Source organism: Uloborus diversus, chromosome 7, assembly GCF_026930045.1.
Source record: "Uloborus diversus isolate 005 chromosome 7, Udiv.v.3.1, whole genome shotgun sequence".
In the NCBI taxonomy this organism is placed as follows: Eukaryota; Metazoa; Arthropoda; class Arachnida; order Araneae; family Uloboridae; genus Uloborus; species Uloborus diversus.
Genome location: NC_072737.1, coordinates 1459884 through 1484626, shown reverse-complemented (window position 1 = coordinate 1484626; position 24743 = coordinate 1459884). Strand labels below are relative to the sequence as shown.

Below are 24743 nucleotides of genomic sequence, written 5' to 3'. Positions count from 1 at the left end.
AAAACCTCCCGTCATTAAAATCTTTTACAATTAAAGAGAGAAATCAGTCACGTCATGAATTTTATTTCAGATCCACTGTTTTTAGTATGCGTGTACTAAGAGGGTAACCCAACGGTGGTGTACAAAATGATGTATAATATTAGGCTAACACAATGTTTGATTAACCATCTAACGTAATTAGTTCATTCCAATAGCACTGGATTAACTATCGCAAATTATTACGCCAAGCTTTTAATGTTATATTACGTAATTAGATTGTTTTTGTCATGTGCTAGCTAGCAAGGCCCGACTAACTAAAAGTGAGGCCCTATGCCCACATTCATTTGGAGGCCCCTGAATACTCTGCAGTGTTTGATTTACAGGTTTAGAGCCCTTCGGAATGCACTTAAGCGGGCCTCGTTGTCTATCACAGAACTATGTATAAATCTTTTTCCATGTGCATTTATGAATCCCCTTTGATGCCTCTCATCATTGTGACAAAGTTATAATTCGTTACTGGCAGAATGAACTAAAATTCCCCTTTAACAAAGTTTTTTTTTCCAATTAACAAGTCATAATTCTTAATGAAAAAAAAACGTATATTTTTCATATAGTTTTATTGCTGTGCAAAGTTCTTGAACTAATTAGGGGCCCTTTAGGAAAATGGGGCCCCATGCCCAGGCCTAGTAGGCCTGTGCGGTAATCAGGCCCTGCCAGTAAGGCTGGCAATTTGGGGTGTGTTGCTTCGCGCTTCCAACTGTGCCATCATTTGGTGTTGATTCCGACTTCCACAGTACACACATGCCACAAGGACCCGTTTATAGGATAGGCAACCATTCACAGCATAACAACACTTTCACACAAAGAAAGGACAGGAGAGAGAAAGTACATCCATGCCCGGTCCGGGATTCGAACCCGGAACTCCCCATCGCAGTCAGACTTCTCTGACCACTAGACAAGGCAAGTGGCTGCAATTAGATTAACATATGGTAATGCATTTTAAATTTTGCTCATACGAGAGCCTTTAATTTGAAAGTCTTTTACTTTTCTAATAAGTAAGCAGTCTTATTAGAACGAAGTAAAGATTACTTCTTTTTAATAAGACTGCGCTTGAAGACCTAGTGTAGCAGCACTATAGACAGATACCATCAGCAAGAGAATTTCGACGTTCTACGGGAAAAGAATTATTCGGGAAAGGCAAAGAACGAAAAACTAATTTGCCCAAGCTACACTCGAGATGAACAAGACTGAGGTCTACTGTTGCTGAATTTGTTCTACGAGGGTTGATCCAAAAGTAAAGTTCCCATCCATTTTTAGAAAATGTACAGCACTGTCTATTCTCATTGAAATTGACATAGTTGGAAAGAAAAAACGCTTCTATATTTTTATACACAACCGCCATCTTTTTCTGTGCATTATTGTCGACGTTGCCCTAACTTCTGTATCGAGTGTCGCAGAATCCCACCGTCAACCCGTTGGGGAAGCAATTTTTTTTTTGACTTCGTCGTCGCTCCGGAAACGTTGCCCATCAAAGCGTTCCTTAAACTTAAGAAACAAGTGGCAATCACTAGACTCGAGCTCCGAACTGCAATCAAGAACGGAGTGGTTTGTTGACTGTCATGTCCCACTCTGGCGGTGGAATTCTGTGACACTCGATACAGAGGTTAGGGCAACGTCGACAATAATGCACAGAAAGAGATGGCGGTTGTGCATAAAAATAGAGGAACCTTTTTCCTTTCCAACGATGTAATAGACAGTGCTGTATATTTGTAAAAAGGATGGGAACCTAACTTATGGATCGACCCTCGTAAAAAAGGATGGGAACCTAACTTATGGATCGACCCTCGTAAAAAAGAATGGGAACCTAACTTATGGATCGACCCTCGTAAAAAAGGATGGGAACCTAACTTATGGATCGACCCTCATTGAAAAAGGATGGGAACCTAACTTATGGATCGACCCTCGTAAAAAAGGATGGGAACCTAACTTATGGATCGACCCTCGTAAAAAAGGATGGGAACCTAACTTATGGATCGACCCTCGTAAAAAAGGATGGGAACCTAACTTATGGATCGACCCTTGTAAAAAAGGATGGGAACCTAACTTATGGATCGACCCTCGTAAGAAAGGATGGGAACCTAACTTATGGATCGACCCTCATTAAAAAAGGATGGGAACCTAACTTATGGATCGACCCTCATTAAAAAAGGATGGGAACCTAACTTATGGATCGACCCTCGTAAAAATGGATGGGAACCTAACTTATGGATCGACCCTCGTAAAAATGGATGGGAACCTAACTTATGGATCGACCCTCGTAAAAAAGGATGGGAACCTAACTTATGGATCGACCCTCGTAAAAAAGGATGGGAACCTAACTTATGGATCGACCCTCGTAATACTAAACCTTTGCAGTACAGGCAATGATACCCTCATAAAGAGGGAACGTTTCCAGTTGTCGTGAGACTCACCTCCGAGGCAGGAGGCGCTGCAGGGCGTGAACCCTTTGTCCTTCCAGGAGTAGGTGACCTCGATGCCCACGGCCTGCCCCTTGGCCCTCCGGCCCGGCCCGTCCTTCCCGCCCAGGTCGAAGGAGCAGGGCCGCGGGTAACAGCTCTTCACGTTCGGCGGACGCAGAACTGTAAGAAAAAAAAATTATAAAAATTAATTTGAATTTTGACATCTTGAATTCAAATTATGTTTTTCGCAATCACGAGTGTGTGTGTGTAGGGCGTGTGTGTTTGTGTGTAGGGGGGTATGTGTATGTGTGTAGGCATGTGTGTTTGTGTCTGTGTGCAGGTATGAGTGTGTGGGTAGTTGTGTGTATGAGTGTTTGTGTGTGTGGGGGGGAATGTGTATGTGTGTGTAGGTATATGTGTTTGTGTCTGTGTGCAGGCATGAGTGTGTGAGTAGTTGTGTGTATGTGTATGAATGTATGTGTTTGTGTAAGTGTGTGTAGGTGTATGTATGTGTGTGTAGGCATGTGTGTTTATGTCTGTGTGAAGGTATGAGTGTGTGGGTAGTTGTGTGTATGACTGTTTGTGTGTGTGTGGGGGCGGGGAATGTGTATGTGTGTGTAGGTATGTGTATGTGTTTGAATGTGTGTATGTGTTTGTGTAAGTGTGTGTAGGGGGGTATGTGTATGTGTGTAGACATGTGTGTTTGTGTCTGTGTGCAGGTATGAGTGTGTGGGTAGTTGTGTGTATGACTGTTTGTGTGTGTGTGGGGGCGGGGAATGTGTATGTGTGTGTAGGTATGTGTATGTGTTTGAATGTGTGTATGTGTTTGTGTAAGTGTGTGTAGGGGGGAATGTGTATGTGTGTGTAGGCATATGTGTTTGTGTCTGTGTGCAGGCATGAGTGTGTGGATAGTTGTGTGTAGGTGTGTGTATGTGTACGAATGTGTGTATGTGTTTGTGCAAGTGTGTGTAGGTGTATGTATATGTGTGTAGGTGTATGTGTGTGTATCGTGAGGCGGCCGGTCGACGGTGGTGCTGCAGAGGGTGCTGGTGGGAAAATAAAATGATACAACGCCAAAACAGTCAAATGAAAGCAATAAGCAATCGTGATTGCGCAAAACAAAAAGCGATTAAATGACAAGAAAAACTAAAATAAAATCCACAATTTTCTTCTATACTGTGTTTTTCTCATCACTATGTTTTGTTTTATTTCGCAGTTTTGAATCTCATAAACATCAAGTAAGAGCAGATCCGAAAGTCGGGGTATCCCCCTTTTATTTTGTCAACCTTATGACAGTCGTGGTTGAGTGGTTGTTATACGTAATTACCTTGTAGTCTCAAGAGTCATAAAAATCGGTAAAATTACCATACATGTCGTAACACGGCTGAATGCCCTCGCAGATGTGTTACGAAGATCTTAATAACAAAAGTAGTCTAGTTTTGTTTTATTTAATTATAGAGTATTTAGGAAGTCGGCGTCTTCCCTCCCTTTATTTCTCAACGTTATGTAACAATAGATAAATTCTTGTTGTTCACAGTTACCCAATAGACAGAAACATCGGTACGAACATCATACATGTCGTAACACAGCTGAATGCTGCGACAGGCTCTCGCAGATGTATTACGGATATCTTAATAAGAAGCCCCCGATTTGAAGACACAAAACAATGTTCCGTTGGTTTCTACAAAACAGAAAATAAAAAGCACACGTTTTCCCCCTGTTAAATCGGGAGTATCGCTGGAGTTCAATTGTGTTATGACACGGGTGGTGTTCATACCGATGCTCATGACTCTTAATACTTCAAGATAACTGTGTATGACAGACATTCAACCATAACACAATGTTGGAAATAAAGAGGGGGGGGGGGAGAGGACTCCCACTTCCGGACCACTCTGTATGTGCGGCACAAAGGGATGTAGGGTTGGTTGGGGGTAAGTGGGACCCCTTTAGAGAACAGTTCGTTTTCGAAACCTTATACAAAAGTTTTGCAAAAAACAAAAACTTCTTAACTTATTTTATGCTGGACAAAAAAAAAGTAAGATAAGAAGTTTATCATTATTTTCTGAAATAATGCTCTATGCTGGATGTTGTATGCTGGAACTGTTTCTGTCTAAAGAGGACGCGATTCAGCGGTCAGTAGGCAATTATGATTGATTAAAATATATATATATATATATATATTAATTTGAATTTTTCGCATCTTGAATGCAAATTATGTTTTTCGCAATCACGAGTTTGTGTATGTAGGCGTGTGTGTTTGTGTTGGGGGTATGTGTGTTTGTGTGTAGGTGGTATGTGTGTGTAGGCATGTGGGTTTGTGTCTGTGTGCAGGCATAAATGTGTGGGTAGTTTTGTGTATGAATGTGTGTGTGTGGGGGGGGGTATGTGTATGTGTGTGTAGGCATATGTGTTTGTGTCTGTGTGCAGGCATGAATGTGTGGGTAGTTTTATGTATGTGTGTATGTGTAGGTGTGTGTATGTGTTTGTGTATGTGTGTGTGTATGTGTATATGTGTGTATGTGTGTAGGTGTATGTGTGTGTATGTGTGTGTTTGTGTGCGTATGTAGTTGTGTGTGTATGCGTGTGTGTAGGACATGGATGCAACCTGGAGACGGCTTTCGCTAGAGGAGCAGCATCGTAAGGAGCCGGTCGACGATGATGCTGCGGAGGGTGCCGGCGGGAAAATAAAATCATAGGAACATCAAAACAGTCAAATAAAAGCAGTAAGCAATCGTGAATGCTAAAAAAAAAATCCAGATGTTATTGTTTGCTTTTTCAGGAGGAACCACATAAAAACGGTTTTACCGAGCTTAACACAAACGTACCGTTCTCCTGAAAGCAGTCAAAGACAATCGATGCAGTAAGAAGCAGCGCGCTAAGTTCCTATGTAAGGTTCTGCTGATTTTTTCCCTCAACCGTGCTGTATAGCTGCACCAATCAAAGCTACTCATGTAGTACTCTTGTCTAAACCACAGGAGAGTTTCTCTTACCATTTTTACTCCAAATTGCTCATTTTGACACTTACACCACGTTGATTCTAGCCCTTCAATTTTGTCCCACGTAACTACTTCTTCTTCTTACTTATCTCTCTCTTCTGAATCAGATCAGATCCATGAGGTTGTTCGCCTTAATCAACTTCAAGACAGAAGCGGGTCTCTTCAGTATATCCTCGCGTACCAAACCAACGCAAAAAAATCAGATGTTGTGCAGTGGCCTCTTCAGTATGACATTTGGTGCAAATTGGGAAAGTCCTATTACCATGGAAAAATCTGATGGCTTTTAGATGACTTGTGCTCAGGCGAGTCAAAGCAGTTTGATCTCTCCTGTCACCCTCAAATACTACTACTAAGCACCAGCTAACTCATCGACGCCATTTTTATGCAAGCGAGCACGAGCTGTTTCTGATTCGGACGCTATTCAATGGGAATTATTGGCGAAATATAGTAACAATTAATGCCATGCAAATTTTGATGGCATTAAAATGAGAGTTGTTGAAATGTCAGCTAGTACTTATTGGAGGCATAGTTGCTGGTGATTGTTAATGTAACTATTAAAAGTTGCTGGTGATAGTTTGAGTAATATGGGAAGTGCTCAGGTGTAAAAAAACTAAAACAACATCCTTAAGACAATATGCTGTGAGTTAACACTCTCAAGCCGGGGCCGAAACAGTTTCATCCCGGTTGTGAACTCATCAGTCTGGACCTGGAATAGTTGATGATCTAGCCGGAGGCAGACGTCCTTTCATTGCAGCTGAGATAACTTTTCGCTAGTAGTCTGAAGATAATATCAGCTTCAGTAAGATGCCACACTGTAAAAAAAAATCCGTAAAATTTACGGTTTTTTTACCGGCAGCTGGGTTGGTTGTGCAAAACCGTAAAAGTTGAGGAGAAAACCCGTCAACATAACGGTCTTTTACCATACAAGGACAAATTTACGGTTTTAAACAGTTCATAGCTGAAGCGTAGAACGGGAAAAAACCGTTTTTCAACGAAACAGGTTCAAACCGTCAAATCTACGGGAAAAAAACAGTTGAAATTACGGGTATTTTTTTACAGTGCATCTGTCTCCAGCACGATTATCGACGGTTAAAGACTGATGAGTCCTTAGAAGGGACGAAGCTGCTGTCTCTAGATGTCTTAACCGGGCTGTCGTTCTATGATTGTAATACTTACGGCGGTCAAGATAAATCCTGGTAATCCGCGGGTATTGCACAATCCATGGTTCGACATCTTTCTATCGAGCAATAGGGAAGAAAAAGTGCAAATATGTTTCAGTTGAATTGTCACTTTTAAATATTCTTCATTTTGCAATCAGAAAATTTTCTTCGCTAGAAATTCAAAATCTCCCTGACTTTTCAGTTTGTAATAATATCTCTGACCAGGGGCGCACACAGGAATTTTGCAAGGGGAGGGTCCATAGTTAAAAGTCCCATTTTCATATCATACCCCAATATGCCGTCAAACATATTGACTTGACTTTATTGATTCTTGAGAACAAAAACAGTAAAAAATAAATTATTGAATAAATAATTCGCACTAATTAATAAAAAAATATTAATAACAGATACTCAAATTACCAGAAAGCAAACAAATTTATGCAATGTATTTACTTTTATCATTGTTCATAAATGAAAACAGATGCCCAAATTCAAGTATAAGAAGCATCAAGTCTGAAGAACAAGAAAAATCTCATTTTAACCTGTAATTACAAAACTAAACACATTATTATTACTCTGTTTTCATTTACAGTCACCCATAGTCTGCCTCTATAAGTTTACAAAACATAGTAGAGTAAAATTTAGTTTTTTCTAGTTCACTTTTCGATTTTATTTATAACTTCCTCAGTGACTGATGGTGACATTGCTTGAATTCAGCAGTACAAAAACACATTAAACGTTCATTATACATAGTACTATTTAAGCCTTCTCCAAAGTCGAGAAAGATCTGTCGCTTGTGCAATTCGTTACAAGAAATGTACACATTTTCTAAAAAATCTTTTAACAAGAGGATTTTTTTCCCTATTATTAGAACTGAAATTCTTGTTTTCTTTGTTTGGAAATATTTTGTGAATAAAGTACATAGAATCATAATCAGTTGAAATAAGAAAAATGCAAGTGCTATGGGAGGGGTCCGGACCCCCTGGACCCCTCCCTTGTGTGCGCCACTGTCTCTGACTGTTTCAAGTCATCCAGGTCCACATCTAATAGACCAGTGCTTCTCAACCGGTGTGCCTCGGCACACTGATGTGCCGCGGGAAGGTACTTGGTGTGCCACGGTATTTTTGGAGTTGTAGAAAAACGAAGAACAGAGATGTATTTTATTTGCACAAGAGATCAGATACAGTGTTGTTTGTTTAATTAATTGCCGAAATGCATTGAAAACTGCGACAGCGTGTAAAGAAGTCATACTGGAACGAAAAGTTCTAACGCAATGTATGAGATGGTCAGAGAGTGCCAATTCCACTCCCCACTAGTTGATACTAGTCGACGAATTAATGACATGACGAGTGACATTAGAAAGCACTGGTTGATAAACTACAAAGAGCTGGATTTTTTTTTTCTAGTTGATGAATCAACGGACATAAAAGGTGCACTACTCTTGCTAATGAGGACATCATTCAAGATCATTATATTTTTTGCAAAGAACTTTCTCAGCTTGCAACAGGTGATGAAGTAGTGAAAGTTTGGGACTTGCTGGCCGTAATGAGCATTAAAATTCATTATGAACTTGAATTCAATTTCTAAAGAACCTAAAATCATTAAATAGTTTCAAATGTCAAAAGATTAATTTTTCTATCCATAGAGCACTTGCTTTTCTCTTCCTTGCTTTGACTTGTGAAAGAGGAAAACATTGTCCATACTGATAAAATTTGGTTCAGTGTGCCGCAAGGATCGAGCCAACTATCAAGTGTGCCGTCAAGTCAAAAAGGTTGAGAAACACTGTAATAGACTAAGAACTAATGAGCGCCAGTCCTATGTCATAGTACAAAGGCCTAAAATTTTTCTGTGTAAGCACATCACAGCAGAAAGGTTCGCTATTATTTAAGCTGATTCGCGCTGGATTTTGGCAGAAAACAGGTAGCAAAGCTGCGTCAAAAACTGAGTCGTTTCACGTCACGTCACCTTGTCGTGTCCGTGTCCACCAGACCATCTTCGATTTGAACGAAATTTTATAGAGGTGCCTTAAACTTACCGGTACAAACTTTCAGATCTCAAGACCCAAATCCTGAGGATCTAGGATCGAAACGAGCTGATGTGTGCATCACATGACTTCCTTTGACTCCAATTTAATGTCATTTCCCCATTATTGGCAATTTTAATGGGATTCAATTGTTTACTCTCTAAATAGCACCAACAGCGGCCAAATTAAAACCAAATTATTAAAAAAAATCGCCAAATTTGTCGCCAAGTTGGCGACAAAATTTGGAGAGCAAAAGACTAGCGATATATCGCCAAGTGTCCGACAAATTATAACACCACTTGAGTTTACATCGAAATCAACAATGATTTCCCCCCAAAAAGGGGCAAAAGTCCCCCTAGGAACATCCGAATGCAATCAAAACGGAAGGTGCACAACTAGGCCCCACTAGGAGTCTACGTACCAAATTTCAACTTTCCGGGACATACTGTTTTTGAGTTATGCGAGACACATACGCACATACGGACGTCACGAGAAAATTCGTTGTAATTAACTCGGGGGTCGTCGAAATGGATATTTCGGGTGTCTGTAGGTTCCTAGGCATATATCTACGTGTGGTCGGGTCGAAAAAAAAAAAAAAAACTCAACATTCATTCGGGGGTGAGAAAAATGGAAATGAAGGCTGATTTTTGAGTGAAAATTTTTTTGCGAATACAATACCTCCTTTTTTGTAAAAGGAAGTAAAAAAGGGGTGCTCCAAAATGGCGGAGCAGCTTTGTAAAACGAATTGCTATGTTTGGAATGTTTTCCCCATTGGAGGCCATTTTGGAACCCACTTTTTCCTTTTCTTTTTGAGGTATCCTAGATCCTCATGATTTGTGTCTTGTAAGCTTAAAACTTGCATAGGTTAGTTTCAAAGACATGCCTGCACCTTTGTAGAACGCCCTCCAAATCGGAGATGGGTGGATGGGGACCACCAGGTCACGTGATATGGAATAAATCTATGCTGTCTATATTCAGTAAATTACCGCCCAATAGCCAGGGCTAAAGCAGAAATACATGAAATACACCGCCAGCTCAGTCATTTCCAGCCGAGGACTGCAGTTTCGTGCTTTCTAGCACTCATCAGCCCGACATAGGAAAGTGACTGAGCTGGAGACGGAAAACCTCTTAAGGAAGCCAAGAGTGCCAAACAAACTGGTAGCTAATATAGAATAAGCAGACCAGACGAGTGACCGAAGCAATGGTTCGGTTCAACTCGAAGACTGAAGGCAAGGCATGGTATATTCAGTAAATTACCGCCCATTAGCCAGGGCTAAAGCAGAAATCCATGAAATACACCGCCAGCTCAGTCATTTCCAGCCGAGGACTGCAGTTTCGTGCTTTCTAGCATTCATCAGCCCGACATAGGAAAGTGACTGAGCTGGCGACGGAAAACCTCTTAAGGAAGCCAAGAGTGCCAAACAAACTGGTAGCTAATATAATTAGCACGACCAGACAAGTGACCGAAGCAATGGTTCGGTTCAACTCGAAGATTGAAGGCAAGGCATGGTATATTCAGTAAATTACCGCCCATTAGCCAGAGCTAAAGCAGAAACACATAAAATACACCGCCAGCTCAGTCATTTCCAGCCGAGTACTGCAAATGACTAATAGCTAATAGGCGGTAATTTACTGAATATACCATGCATTGCCTTCAATCTTCGAGTAGAACCGAACCATTGCTTCGGTCACTCGTCTGGTCGTGCTAATTATATTAGCTACCAGTTCGTTTGGCCCTCTTGGCTTCCTTCAGAGGTTTTCCGTTTCCAGCTCAGTCACTTTTCTATGTCGGGTTGATGAGTGCTAGAAAGCACGAAACTGCAGTCCTCGGCTGGAAATGACTGAACTTGGCGGTGTATTTCATGTATATGCTGTCTAGCTTTTTGCAGCAATTTTACGGATCTTTGCTACCTGTTTCTTGCCAAAGCCAGCTTGACTCAGCTTAATTAAAAGCGAACCTTTCTTACCTGCTGTAATGTCCTTGAGCAAAAAAAAAAAAAAAAATCGGCCTTTATACTATGACGTAGGTCTGGCACTCATGTGCTCTTGGACTATTAAAACTCTTTCAAGACGGAGTGAACTTGCATTGGTCTATGTGGTCGAGTATTGCGTAGGCGTGGCCCTGCCACCAAGAGGACCTTGAGCAACATCCTGGAATAAGGGCACCACTGTAATGCACAGAACGTTGCGGAGTTCTTCAGAAATTCCACCAATGCAAGAACTTTTCATCCCTGTCGTCTGCTCAAGAACTCGCGAAAGTCAAACATGAAAGTGGAAACATCCCTTGGGGGACATTTTTAAACCGCGAAATCGAAACCGATGTTGTTTGTTCACAACCCCGAAGGGATCGCTTGATATGACCCTCGGGTGTGATCGTCCCTCCTGGAACACTCTTTTAGAAAAATTCAACTTAGGCGAATGAAAATAATCAATCCCAAGATCGGCTTTTGTGCCATTTTCTTCGCGACACAAAGAAATAAAAAAAAGGGGTTAATAATGGTGAGAGACTTTATTTACCGGCGCAAATATTTTTCTGCTCCCCGTCCATTATTTAACCTTTTGCTTCTGAGAGACTGACTCCTCTTCAAAAACATCTACTTCTGAAGACGATTCCGTATTTACAAAAGGAGCCTTTTGTGGCGCCACGCACCGATGCACCCTCCAGAAGCCCCGGCTTTGTTCTTCCACGGAGAGAGGCTCTTCCTGGAGCGAGCCCGCATTAAGTGCTGGACGCTCATTGGACCGTTAAATACGCACTCAATGACGAGCAAAATTAAAGGGGAGGTTCTGAGGAAGGAAGGAAGGGTGGAAACAAAAAACGCATTCGGAAGAATTTCATGTTTATTGAAAAGAGTTATTCAAACATCTGGAATTTTGAAATTGTTTTTCTTTTCGGCAAAAACACTCCAGACGACTTTGAAGATCCGCTCTTGTCCCGATTTGTTTTCGTCGCCAGGTCTTGATTTGTCAAAAGATGGGGGAGATCTTCGATATCGGCTGCAGGTAGGCAGAGAGGAAAAAAGCGCGGGAAGTTGTGTTGGCACTCGAGTTCTGTTTCATGCCGGCGACGGGTATCGGTCGTTCGATTGAGTGGATGCCGGCTGTGGACCAAAGAAGCGAGTTTTTATTCTTCGGGGCTGGAAATTACTCTAAAAGGATTCTAAAGAGATAAACAGGTAATGGAATGCGTCAGAGTAAGAACTATTTATTGATGAGTACGCTCCCCAGCTTCATTTCGAGCGAGATCAAATTCTTAATGAAATGTTTCAGTAGCAAATCTAGTCCGCATCATTAGCCTCTTAATAAAACTATGGCAAGGGGTTGAGAAAGAGAATTATGAAATGAGTAGTTTAATAGCGTTATTAAGTGATGAGTAACATTTATCAGTAAAGCTCTTAAGTCACTAAGCTAAGACAGAACTACTACCGCACCGACATGCCATTCCAGTGACTGCAGTATCGTTCTTTTTATGAACTAACCAGTCCGGAACAGCCAATAAGCTAAGGCGGAACTACATACACTGCATCGACATGCCATTCCAGTGACTGCAGTATCGTTCTTTTTATGAACTAACCAGTCCGGAACAGCCAATAAGCTAAGGCGGAACTACATACACTGCATCGACATGCCATTACAGTGACTGCAGTTTTGTCCTTTTTATGAACTAACCAGTATGGGATAACCAATAAGCTAGGGCAGAACTACATACATTATACCAACATGCCATTCCAGTGACTGCAGTATCGTTCTTTGTATGAACTATCCAGTCTGGAACAGCCAATAAGCTGAGGCGGAATTATATACATTATACCGACATGCCATTCCAGTGACTGCAGTTTCACCCTTTTTATGAACTAACCAGTCTGGAATAGCCAATAAGCTACGGCAGAACTACATACATTATACCGACATGCCATTCCAGAGACTGCAGTTTCGTCTTTTTTATGAACTAACCAGTTTGGAACAACGAATAAGCTAAGGCAGAACTACATACACTGCACCGACATGCCATTCCAGAGACTGCAGTTTCGTCCTTTTTATGAACTAACCACTCCGGAACAGCCAATAAGCTACGGCAGAACTACATACACTGCATCGATATGCCATTGCAGAGAATGCAGTTTCACCCTTTTTATGAACTAATCAGTCTGGAACAAACAATAAGCTCTGGCAGAACTACATACATTATACCGACATGCCCTTCCAGTCACTGCAGTTTCACCCTTTTTATGAACTAACCAGTCTGGAACGGCCAATAACCGAGTTGGAGGCAGATGATATCTCATTGAAGCTGAATAACACGTTTGATCCAAAATATGGATAACATTTGAACCGGATAAACCACCCAAGACGCAAGTTCTCACAAATTTCCCTGTCTTCAACAGAAAGAAGTCGGCTGCTTTTCTATACCTCCGACAATTGAAAGCATCAACGTAGCCTATTTTTTTTTCTGGTGTTGCACACTAGCATAGCTGAATAATGAAAAACTAGGGAGATTGACGGATAAAATTCGGAAGACATTCAATTCCCACAGAGGTTTGGAAGACATTCAATTCATACAGAGGTTTGGAAGATATTCAATTCCCACAGAGGTTTGGAAGATATTCAATTCCCACAGAGGTTTGGAAGATATTCAATTCCCACAGAGGTTTGGAAGACATTCAATTCCCACAGAGGTTTGGAAGACATTCAATTCCCACAGAGGTTTGGAAGACATTCAATTCCCACAGAGGTTTGGAAGATATTCAATTCCCACAGAGGTTTGGAAGATATTCAATTCCCACAGAGGTTTGGAAGACATTCAATTCCCACAGAGGTTTGGAAGATATTTAATTCCCACAGAGTTTTGGAAGATATTCAATTCTCACAGAGGTTTGAAAGGCTTTTGAAAACTAACGTATAACCAATATAACGAACGTTGTCTTTACTGAAGAAAAAAACTCTACAAGTTTTGTTTAACAAATGTTAGATGCGTGAACCTTTCGTAATGCAACAGATATCAAGTCTAATTCTTGCGTCACTCGCTGTAGCATGGTCAAAGATCGTTCATTTTCCAACAAGACGGGGCACCCCCTTTATCCGACAGACGATTTTATTGTATGGGTTTACATCAGAGATCGTCTGTTCGTACTCCATGTGCCACGTGGTTTACAAGACCCACGCCAAAAGATCTCAACCACTTTTGCTGCCATGGATCGGGTATGTTACAGTGATTTAAGAAATAGACTTCAGACCAGTGATTGAAGCAAAAATTAGACTTTAGACCAGTGATTGAAGCAAAAATTAGACTTTAGACCAGTGATTGAAGCAATAATTAGACTTTAGACCAGTGATTGAAGCAATTATTAGACTTTAGACCAGTGATTGAAGCAATAATTAGACTTTAGACCAGTGATTGAAGCAATAATTAGACTTTAGACCAGTGATTGAAGCAATAATTAGACTTTAGACCAGTGATTGAAGCAATTATTAGACTTTAGACCAGTGATTGAAGCAATTATTAGACTTTAGACCAGTGATTGAAGCAATTATTAGACTTTAGACCAGTGATTGAAGCAATAATTAGACTTTAGACCAGTGATTGAAGCAATAATTAGACTTCAGACCAGTGATTGAAGCAATAATTAGACTTTAGACCAGTGATTGAAGCAATAATTAGACTTTAGACCAGTGATTGAAGCAATAATTAGACTTCAGACCAGTGATTGAAGCAATTATTAGACTTTAAACCAGTGATTGAAGCATTAATTAGACTTTAGACCTAACGTCTGCTGCATCACGAAATATTCGTACTTCTAACATTTGTTAAATTTGAAAAACTTGTCGAAATTATCTCTGCAGCAAAGTCAAAATTATTGCTGCAACATCTTTGTTTTAAATAAACTTTCCGAATCCAGGAGGAAATCGAGACGCACCCTGTAATTATCAATTAATTCTAATTTGGTTATAATGTTGTCGTTTAATAATAATAATAATTAAAAAAAAAAGATTCATCCATGTTTTGAAAACATCGCCTTCGATCTAGTGATCCACAATGGGTGTAGTTTCCTTCAGTCAAACTTTTGGTCATTGAAATAGATAGAATGAGCAAAAAAAAAAAAAAAAAAAAAAAAAAAAAATAACATGGACCCAGAAAATGCTTTCATTTTCCCAACAGTTATTTTTTAATAAATTATTTTAATGTCCGATTTTTCAAACAAGGCGTGATCTTGATGACGTCACAGATGATGCTCTTTGACGCATCTTTCTACTACGTTTCCACGTTATGATAATCAAGCAGCGAATTAAAATTGCGCTCCACGCTTGCTACCAACCCTATCGTTGCCAATACGCGTGAGTAAAGATGCGAATTAAATATTTTGGACCGTGAATGGAAACACTGAATGGCATTTCATCATTTGTGATGTCATCGAACAGAAGCGTTAAACGATGAAAGAACACCGATTTTAGTAATTTTTTAAAAATATTAAACTTAAATAAATTATTTGAAAAATGGTCAGATTCTATGTTTTTAAGCATGCTCTTTCTTAAAAAAATTCTTTGAAAATTTTGGAAACGACCCCATTGAGGCAGTGAGAGGCAAAGGGTTGTAAGTGGCAAAATTAAAAATTTGGAGAGTTTTAAGGGGTCACCTTTCAAACAATTTCTTTTAATTTATATAAATTTTATTTTTCTTTGAAACCATAACAAGCATACTTATTTCGTAATCAATCATTTGTTTTCAAAAGTTAAAAATATTGCCTACTTTTTTTGAAAATTCAAAAAATTGAGGAAAACTTCAGCTTTTTAAAATCCCTAAGGCTTTTTTATTTTTGCACTCATTTAAGAAACGTTTTTTGCAAAACGATCACTATAATCATCACTAAAAATCTGTGCCTTCATTTGCTTATGAGTTTATTAGAAAATTTTCTGTGATTAATTATGTAAAAAATCAAAGCTTTTTTTTTTAATTTGGTTTTTAAAGGTTTAACATGCTCTAAACATTAGAGACATTTATAAAATGCTTATCCAATGCACAGTTTTGTCAACTATGTTATCCCAATTGCAAAAAGTATTACTTAAAAGCTGTATCTTTAATAGAAAAAAATCCTTAGGGATTCTAATGACATGAAAACACAAAAATACCATCATCGAGAAAAAGCAATTTGAAGTTTTTCTTTTGCATAAGAACACATAGGGAGCATGGCCTAAAACCACTCATAACTTTTTGAATATTAGAACTAAAGCAATGAAACTTTTCCCCTATGTTCAGAATAGTTTTTTGTTTTGGAAATAAGCAGTAAATATTTTTTTGATCGTTTCATCATTTTTGATGTAATGTAACCCCTTAAATGCGTTTTACTCAAAACTGGAAAATGTCCACTTACATCCCTTTGCTTCTCCCTGCCTCAATTGTTTTTTAGCGCCATATTTTGTTTTCAATGACAACAACTTGGTCACCAGCCGCTTTTTAAGGTCTCAATAACACAATCGGTGTTTTACTTACTAGGGCATTCGTGGTCCTTAATGGTGGCCACCGTCCTGGAGAAGTCCAGCAGGATCTTGCACTCGACGGTCCTGGTCTGCAGGCCCCGACCACACGTGACACTGCAGGGCCCCCAATCGCCGACCACGTAACTAAGCAAGGGAAAGAAAAAAAAAGAAAAATTAATTTAAATTTTGACATCTTGAATTCAAAGTATTGTTACAAATTCTGTAAATAGTAATCATTGTAGTGACGTAACCTGTAAATAGTTTCCCGCAATGAATATACAGCCCCTTTACATTCGGCCGAAGTATACGATCCCCCTATTCTTTTTTGAGCAATCACGATTGCTTATTGTTCTCACTTGACTGTTATGATGTCCTATGATTTTATTTTCCCACCCCCACCCTCCGCAGCATCACCGTCGACCGGCTCCTCACGATGCTGCTCCTCTAGCGAAAGCCGTCTCCAGGTTGCATCCATGTCCTATACACACGCGCACACATACACAACTACACGCACACATACACCTACACACACATACGCATACACACACGAACACATACACACACACGCGCAAACACATACACATACCTACACATACACACACACACCTACACACACAAACACATGCACACACAAATGCGTACAGACACCTACACATGCACACACACACACACAAACACATACACACTCATACACATAACTACCCACACATTCATGCCTGCACACACCCACAAACACACATGCCTACACACACATACACATACCCCTACACACAAACACACATACCCCCACACAAAAACACACGCGCCTACATACACACACTCGTGATTGCGAAAAACATAATTTGAATTCAAAATGTCGAAATTCAAATTAATTTTCTTTTTCTTATTTCATTCACTGATTTTATCAATGAAAGTGTAGAACGGTGTAGCATTTTCTGGAATATTTGAGAGCTCTCTTTTCGGTGTGTATAAAAAGCGTTACGCATGATAAAAAGTTTAGCTTCGATTGAGAATTTGTACTGAGAGCGTATTAGCTCTGTTTATTGCGAGGCACTTCGCTGTGTTGTTTTCGTATTTGGAAGTAGATACGTGTGTAACCGTTGAGTTTACTGTGTTGAGTGATACGTGTTTAATTGCTGATGATTCATTTAGCAGTTGTTGACGATTTCTCCTGTACATAGTGTAAATAAAGCTCCTGTGTTTTTATCAAGAACTGTGTCGTCCTTTCAAGAAAGTTGGAAGTCGCACCGGAGCCGTTACAGTATGTTTTTCACAATCACGAGTGTGTGTATGTAGGCGTGTGTGTTTGTGTGAGGGGGAGTGTGTGTCTGTGTGCAGGGGTATGTGTATATAGGCATGTGTGTTAGTGTCCGTGTGCAAGCATAAGTGTGTGAGTAGTTGTGTGTGTGTGGGGGGGTGTATGTGTGTGTAGACATGTGTTTGTGTCTGTGTGCAGGCATGAATGTGTGGGTAGTTGTATGTGTGTGTTTGTGTGTGTGTGTATGAGTAGGTGTTTGTATGTATTTGCGTGTGTATGTGTATGTGTGTGTATGTGTTTGTGTGTGTGTATGTGTTTGTGTGTGTGTATGTGTTTGTGTGTCTGTATGTGTTTGTGTGTGTGTGTGTATGAGTAGGTGTTTGTATGTATTTGCGTGTGTATGTGTGTATGCGTATGTGTTTGTGTGTGTATGCTTATGTGTTTGTGTGCGTATGTGTGTGTAGTTGTGTATGTGTTTGTGTGTGTATGTTTGTGTAGACATATGTGTTTGTGTGTGTATGTGTGTGTAGACATATGTGTTTGTGTCTGTGTGCAGGTATGAATGTGTGGGTAGTTGTGTGTATGTGTGTGTGTATGTGCTTGTGTGTGTATGAGTAGGTGTTTGTATGTATTTGTGTGTGTATGTGTATGTGTTTGTATGTATTTGTGTTTGCGTGTGTATGTGTTTGTGTGTGTATGTGTGTGTAGTTGTGTATGTATGCGTGTGTGTGTAGGACAAGGATGCAACCTGGAGACGGCTTTCGCTATGGGAGCTGCATCGTGAGGCAGCCGACTGACGGTGGTGCTGCAGAGGGAGGCGGGGGGGGGGAATAAAATGATAGGACATCAAAACAGTCAAATGAAAGTAATAAGCAATCGTGATTGCTCAATAAAATGTTGTCAGTGCATGCAGGATGTTATTAAACATTAACCATTTTTGGACTTTTTTTTTCTGCGACTTTTATTACAAGCCGTGAAAATTGTTATTAACCACGGCATTAGTAATTTTGCACTATTTAGTCAATTAACATTTTTTAAAAATGTTTAATTTATGAAAAAACCTTAAGAAATTGAAGGGTGATTGTTACAAGTAGAACATCTCAACAAATGAATCTTTTTTCACTGCTTTGGGGGAATGTGAAGACTAGATTCAAATTTTATCAAACCATCATTGCTAAATTTTATTTTGTCAGAAATGTTTAGGTCATCTTTCTAACCCAAAGTTTTCATTAAAAGTAGAACATTCTCTTTTTTTCCGATTTACAGTTACCTAGTTGTAGGACTCGCCCGAAAAGTTTGGTGTTCGTATTTTTTTTTTTTTTTAAATTTATGTTAATGTCTACTTTGACTTATTTTCTACTGTCTTGCCACAGTAAACTGATTTTTCTGTAGCGTGTAACCTTCTTTACTAATAATAAAGCTGAAAGTCTCTCTGTCCGGAGGATGTCTGGATGTCTGGATCCCTGAACGCACATAGCGCCTAGACCGTTCGGCCGATTTTCATGAAATTTGGCACAAAGTGAGTTTGTAGCATGGGGGTGTGCACCTCGAAGCGATGTTTCGAAAATTCGATGTGGTTCTTTTTCTATTCCCATTTTAAGAACAAAACCATCATAAGATGGACGAGTAAATTACGAAGTTATCATAACGTGGAACCGTAACATGGGCACAAGCCAATTGGCGAGATGCGAAATTTTCATAACGTGGAACCGTAACATGGACACAAGCCAATTGGCGAGATGCGAAATTATCATAACGTGGAACCGTGACATGGGTACAAGCCAATTGGCGAGAAAATTCACCACACATTATTTGTAAATATACAGGCGAACGAAAAGACCTTTTGATTTTTCTATTACGGGCGAAGCCGTGCGGGTACCACTAGTGTAAAATAAATAAAACAGCACATACAGTATAACGGGTTGGGTAATAAATTACTACTGGTTACAATTTGGGAACAACTCTTTACACTTGTTAGCTCTTATGACTTGTTGGCTAGCCGACACGTACTTACTTGCAAGATATTTATAATGCATTAGATATTTATAATGCATAAACAACCTGCTTGTGATTGAGATCAACTGTCGATGTCGATAAATATCTAGCGAGGACTTCGACTTGAGGATTTACTTGAGGACTTCTTCGTTTGTTGATCGATAGGTAGGAATAACACGTTTATAAAAAACTAGCTGTACCCGACGCGCGTTGCTACGCCAACAAAAAAATACATCATTATACTGATTCTCATGACAATCGGTTGAACGGGGCACAAGTTGCTACTCTGCAGTGCCACCTGGTGAACCTATTATGCACCTTCTCCGTAGAAAAATACATATATATAGCAATTTTCATAAGAATCGGTCCAGGTATCCAGTGACTCTACTCAAATTTTGTACTCACGCAGTTGGCGAGATCAATCCATCGCTAAAAATATCAAATAGAAAAAGTTTTAAATTCCCCCGTTGCATGAAAACAATAAAGAAAGAATTTATTTGTTCAAACTCAAGAAAAATGACTTCTTATCAATGAGATCTTTCACGCGAATTCATTTCTTTTTATTCGTATTTATCCAATGGATTGTGATTTAAATTAGAATAAAAAAAGGAACGATCGATCGGATTTTTTTCGAACGGGTCTATAAACATTCCCAGTATTAAAAATAACAAACGGTGAAAGTTCCAGCCAAATCTGCCGGGTAGTTTTCGAGTTCATGGATGACATACAGACAAACATTCATTTTTATATATATAGATTGATTTAATACTAAGAGGAATTGGTCTAAAAACGTGCCAGGGTCTCAATGCAGGCTTACCGGAGACAATGGTTGAGAACAATTCCAAGAATGGTACCGAATGGATCAATAGGAAATGGCAAAAAAGTTGTGAGCGAATGGCCTTGTTTGTTGACGCACATGCTTTGTTGAGAACTGTTTTTTAAGAAAAAAAAATGCTTTTTAAGAAAACTAGAACTTTTTGAACTAATTTCTAACCTTACTAAGTTTTTCAAAAGTGTAAGTGGTTTCCAGCTCTTACAGATCATTCCAAAAGCATCTTTTACTGACTGTTTGGTTTTGGTGTTTAGCCAGGGCCGTGTGCTGATTAGGGTGCGTCTTATTTTTAAAGGTGTTGTTTTTTCATGAGGCACCCTCTCATTGTGTTCCTTTGGTTGAAAAAAACATTCTCATATCTGAAAAATAAAAATTGAATAATATTTAGAGGGTGCTACCACAGCTGCAAAATTTGTCAATTCTCTCTTTTTTTATTTATTTTTTTTAAATTTATTTATTTAGTCTGGATAATAAGCAGCAATCAGTGAAAAATTTGCATTGTCACATGGAAATAACAAAGAGAAAAATGACAATATTGCTGAATGTAAAAGACCGAAAGTGTTAACCTGTGATATGAATGGCATTGCCGAACTTTGAAATGCTTTTTTTGACATCATTACATAAAATGACAACCATGAAATGCTTATTATTTTCTGGTATATATAAGAAATAGGTATTTGTGTTACGTTAAATCCAACCAACCTAATTTCATGTTGATTAAAAATATGACAAGATGTATTGGGGAGTTGATTTTTACACCATTTTTTCACAATGAATGCAATTTTTAATCACTGGTAGCACAACCTAAATTATGTTCAAATTCTATGAAACTTTTATGTGTGCATTTTTTTATCAAAAGGAAGCAATTAAAGGGGTGCCCCATAAGAAATTCAAAACTTTATTAAAAAGTGCATTATAAGACACACCCTAGTGCTGATATCTCTTACAAGTGGTCAAATGAATGAGCGATCATTCCTTTTCCGTTATCACCCATTGATTTGTCATCGGGTAGAAGCTAAAGAAGGTGGGGGAAATACATTTAGATAATTAAATGAAAAAAGTTAAACTTACCTGGGTTGTGTAGATATGGCATTCTTTTTAGGCTTAACGGGTTTCGCCAGCGCTCCGAGGGGCGGGCCGTCTTCCTGAGACATTTTGAAAATATCTGCAATGAAAAATTGGGCATGAGCAAGCAGTGACAACTTTGGAACTGTCACCAAATCCTTTAAAATTCAAAAACTGAAATTTTTCAAGAATAAACTTATTCCTTCTTTGAATAAAGAAAAAAAGAGCTGATGTGATCATCACGTGACTTCCTTTCCCTCCAATTGAACGTTGCCCCATTATTGGCAATTTCAATGTGATTCAATAGTTTAATCTCTAAATATCACCAACAGTGGACAAATTGAAACCAGATTTAAAAAAAAAAAAATAATAATAAAAAAATTTAATTTTGACATCTTGAATTCAAATTATGTTTTTCGCAATCACGAGTGTGTGTGTGGGGGGGGGGGATATGTGTGTTTGTGTCTGTGTGCAGGCATGAAAGTGTGGGTAGTTTTGTGCGTGTGTGTAGGTTTTTGTGTGTGTATATGTGTAAGTGTCTGTATGTATGTGTGTGTGTGTGTAGTTGTGTATGTATGCGCGTGTGTGTAGGACATTGATGGAGACGGCTTTCGCTAGAGGAGCAGCATCGTGAGGAGCCCGCCTGTCCACGGTGATGGTGCGGAGGGTGGCGGTGGGAAAAATCAGAGGACCTCAAAAACAGGCAAATGAAAGCAATAAGCAATCGTGATTGCTCAAAAATCCGCCAAGTTTGTCACCCCCCTATTCCCCCCCCCATATTTTTTTAGACACACATACATACACCTACACACACATACACACGCCTACACACACCTACACACACATACATACACCTACACACACATACATACATACACCTACACACACATACACACACCTACACACACATACATACACCTACACACACATACATACACCTACACACACATACATACACCTACACACACATACATACACCTACACACACATACATACACCTACACACACATACATACACCTACACACATACATACACCTACACACACATACAGACTCCTACATACACACACGCACACAAATACACACACACACTCATGCCTGCACACACACACACAAACACACACGTCTACATACATACACACGCGCGTGATTGCGAAAAACATAATTTGAATTCCAGGATGTCAAAATTCTATTTTTTTTTGACTTACTAATAGTATTGTGCTGTAAAAGTTTTAGCTTCCTACTCAAACTTTAAGAGGGTGCTCCATGCCCCCTTCATTTAACATGAGCCGTAGCGTTGAAAATGCCACACATTTAGAAACATTTAATTTCCTCAGCTGTCTTTTTGTAAACGACTATTTTATTGCAATGCATATGCATATTACTAGTGTATATTATAATATGTAGCACTGTTTTTTCAGTTCAATGCATTTTTTATCCCCCTCCCTATACTGATGAAGCTAGGGGGAGGGAGTTGAGCACCCTCTTTCATTTAAAATAGGAAGCTGACATTCTTCCAGTATATGACTATCCACAAGTCTAAAAACTAGTATGTTGTGACCATCACGAAACTTTCTTCTATATTTTTCCTTTTTCTGATCCCTCCCCATGCTTGACGAGGAAGCAATATTCCTAACAAAAACAAAATTACACATGCAAAAACTTGACGACCATCCCAATGTCTGAATCATTGCAAAAGCAAAGCAAAGAGCGAAAATTGAAAGTTATTTTAAAAGCCTTGCTTGAATTAATTACAAATATTTTATTTGTCAACAAACATAAGATGGCAGCAGTTAAAAATTTTAAATCATTGAGATAATATTTCCGATCATTTCCATGCAATTAAAAGAACGAGAAATACGCAGACGACAATCTATTACGATTTATCTTTCTTATTGTTGCATTAATAAAAATATTTTTATTCGCTAAAAAAGAAAAAAAAATCAACACCTCTTGGAACGATTGGCGTCCAAATTGAACCGAAGCCTGTTTACATATGGATTCACATATATTCCAATTTTCAACCAGAACGTAGCATTACTTCTTGAGATAGGGCACTCACAATGGAAAAAAAGAACGGGCGATTGCGCCACCCCCTTTTTAGCTGTTGACCCCAAAATAAAATCAGCTCTTATACCCACTAAGGGCTACTTGTCAAAACATTTTTGTTTGATTCCGTTCGTTATTTCTTGAGATACAGCAGTCACAATTGACGACAAAAAACGTTCTATAGCTCAACCCCCGTTTGAGCTATTGACACCAAAATGGAATCAGCACCTGCTCATGTTAGGGGCAACATATGGACCAAATTTTGTTTGATTCCGCCAGTTACTTCCTGAGGAATAGCAAGCACGCGTCACTCAAAAAACGTCCCATTGCTCCACCCCCCTTGGAGGAATTCGCGCCAAAAACCAATGGGCACAAGTTCACATTGGGGCACATATGTGTACCAAATTTCTTTCAATTTCATGCGGTAGTTTTTGCTGTAGAGCGGCCACAAAAACTGGTCACACACAGACGTGACACACACACACACATACACACACACACAGACAGACAGACATTTTCCAAAAATAGTCGAAATGGACTCAGCACACCTCAAAACGTTCGAATCCGTCAAAATTCGAAAATTTGCACGAATCCAATACTTTCTTCTATATATTAGATATAGAAGAAAGTAATAATTGAGGGGTGGCCCGTTATCTAAGAGAAACTTTTTTACTTCCTTTTACAAAAAAGGAAGTATTGTATTCGCGAAATAATTTTCACCCCAAAATCGGCCTTCATTTCCATTTTTCTCTCTCCCAAATGAATGTTGAGATTTTGTTCCCGACCCGACCACACGTGGATATATGCCTAAGAACCTACAGACACCCGAAATATCCATTTCGACGATCCCCGAGTTAATTACAACGAGATTTCGCGTGACGTCTGTATGTACGTATGTATGCGCGTATGTGTGTATGTGTGTCGCATAACTCAAAAACGTTATGTCCTAGAAAGTTTAAATTTGGTACGTAGGCTCCTAGTGGGGTCTTGTTGTGCACTTCCCTTTTTGGTTGCATTCGGATGTTCCTAAGAGGGTCTTTTGCCCCTTTTTGGGGGGGGGATATCATTGTTAATTTCGATGTAAACTCCAGTTGTGTTATAATTTGTCGGACACTTAGCGATATATCTCCAGTCTTTTTGTCGCCAACTTGGCGACAAATTTGGCGATTTTTTTTCTTTTCTTTTTTTTTTTTTAAATAAAAATTTGGTTTCAATTTGGCCACTGCTGGTGATATTTAGAGGGTAAACTACTGAATCATATTAAAACTGCCAATAATGAGGAAATGACATTAAATTGGAGTAAAAGGAAGTCATGTGATGCACAAATCCGCTCGTTTGAACCACCCTAATGTGCACACGCCACACGAGTGTGTGTCTGTGTGTTTGTGTGCGTTGATCCCGATGCGAGAGGTTAGTTTCGCAAAAAATCAATTCCGATACGAAATGAGATGATT

At 39.3% G+C, this 24743-nt stretch overlaps 1 protein-coding gene across 1 annotated transcript in view; it reads right to left on the bottom strand.

Moving 5' to 3' along the window:
- LOC129226158 (protein madd-4-like) overlaps positions 1-20261 on the bottom strand; it is a 92875-nt gene extending 72614 nt beyond the window's left edge. The window contains exons 1-3 of the mRNA XM_054860758.1: positions 20161-20261; positions 16104-16234; positions 2451-2618 (exon numbers count right to left, since the gene is read on the bottom strand). Of these exons, the coding sequence (XP_054716733.1) occupies positions 2451-2618; positions 16104-16234; positions 20161-20261 (400 nt within the window). The remainder of the gene's footprint in view (positions 1-2450; positions 2619-16103; positions 16235-20160) is intronic.
- Between the last annotated feature and the right edge of the window lie 4482 nt (positions 20262-24743).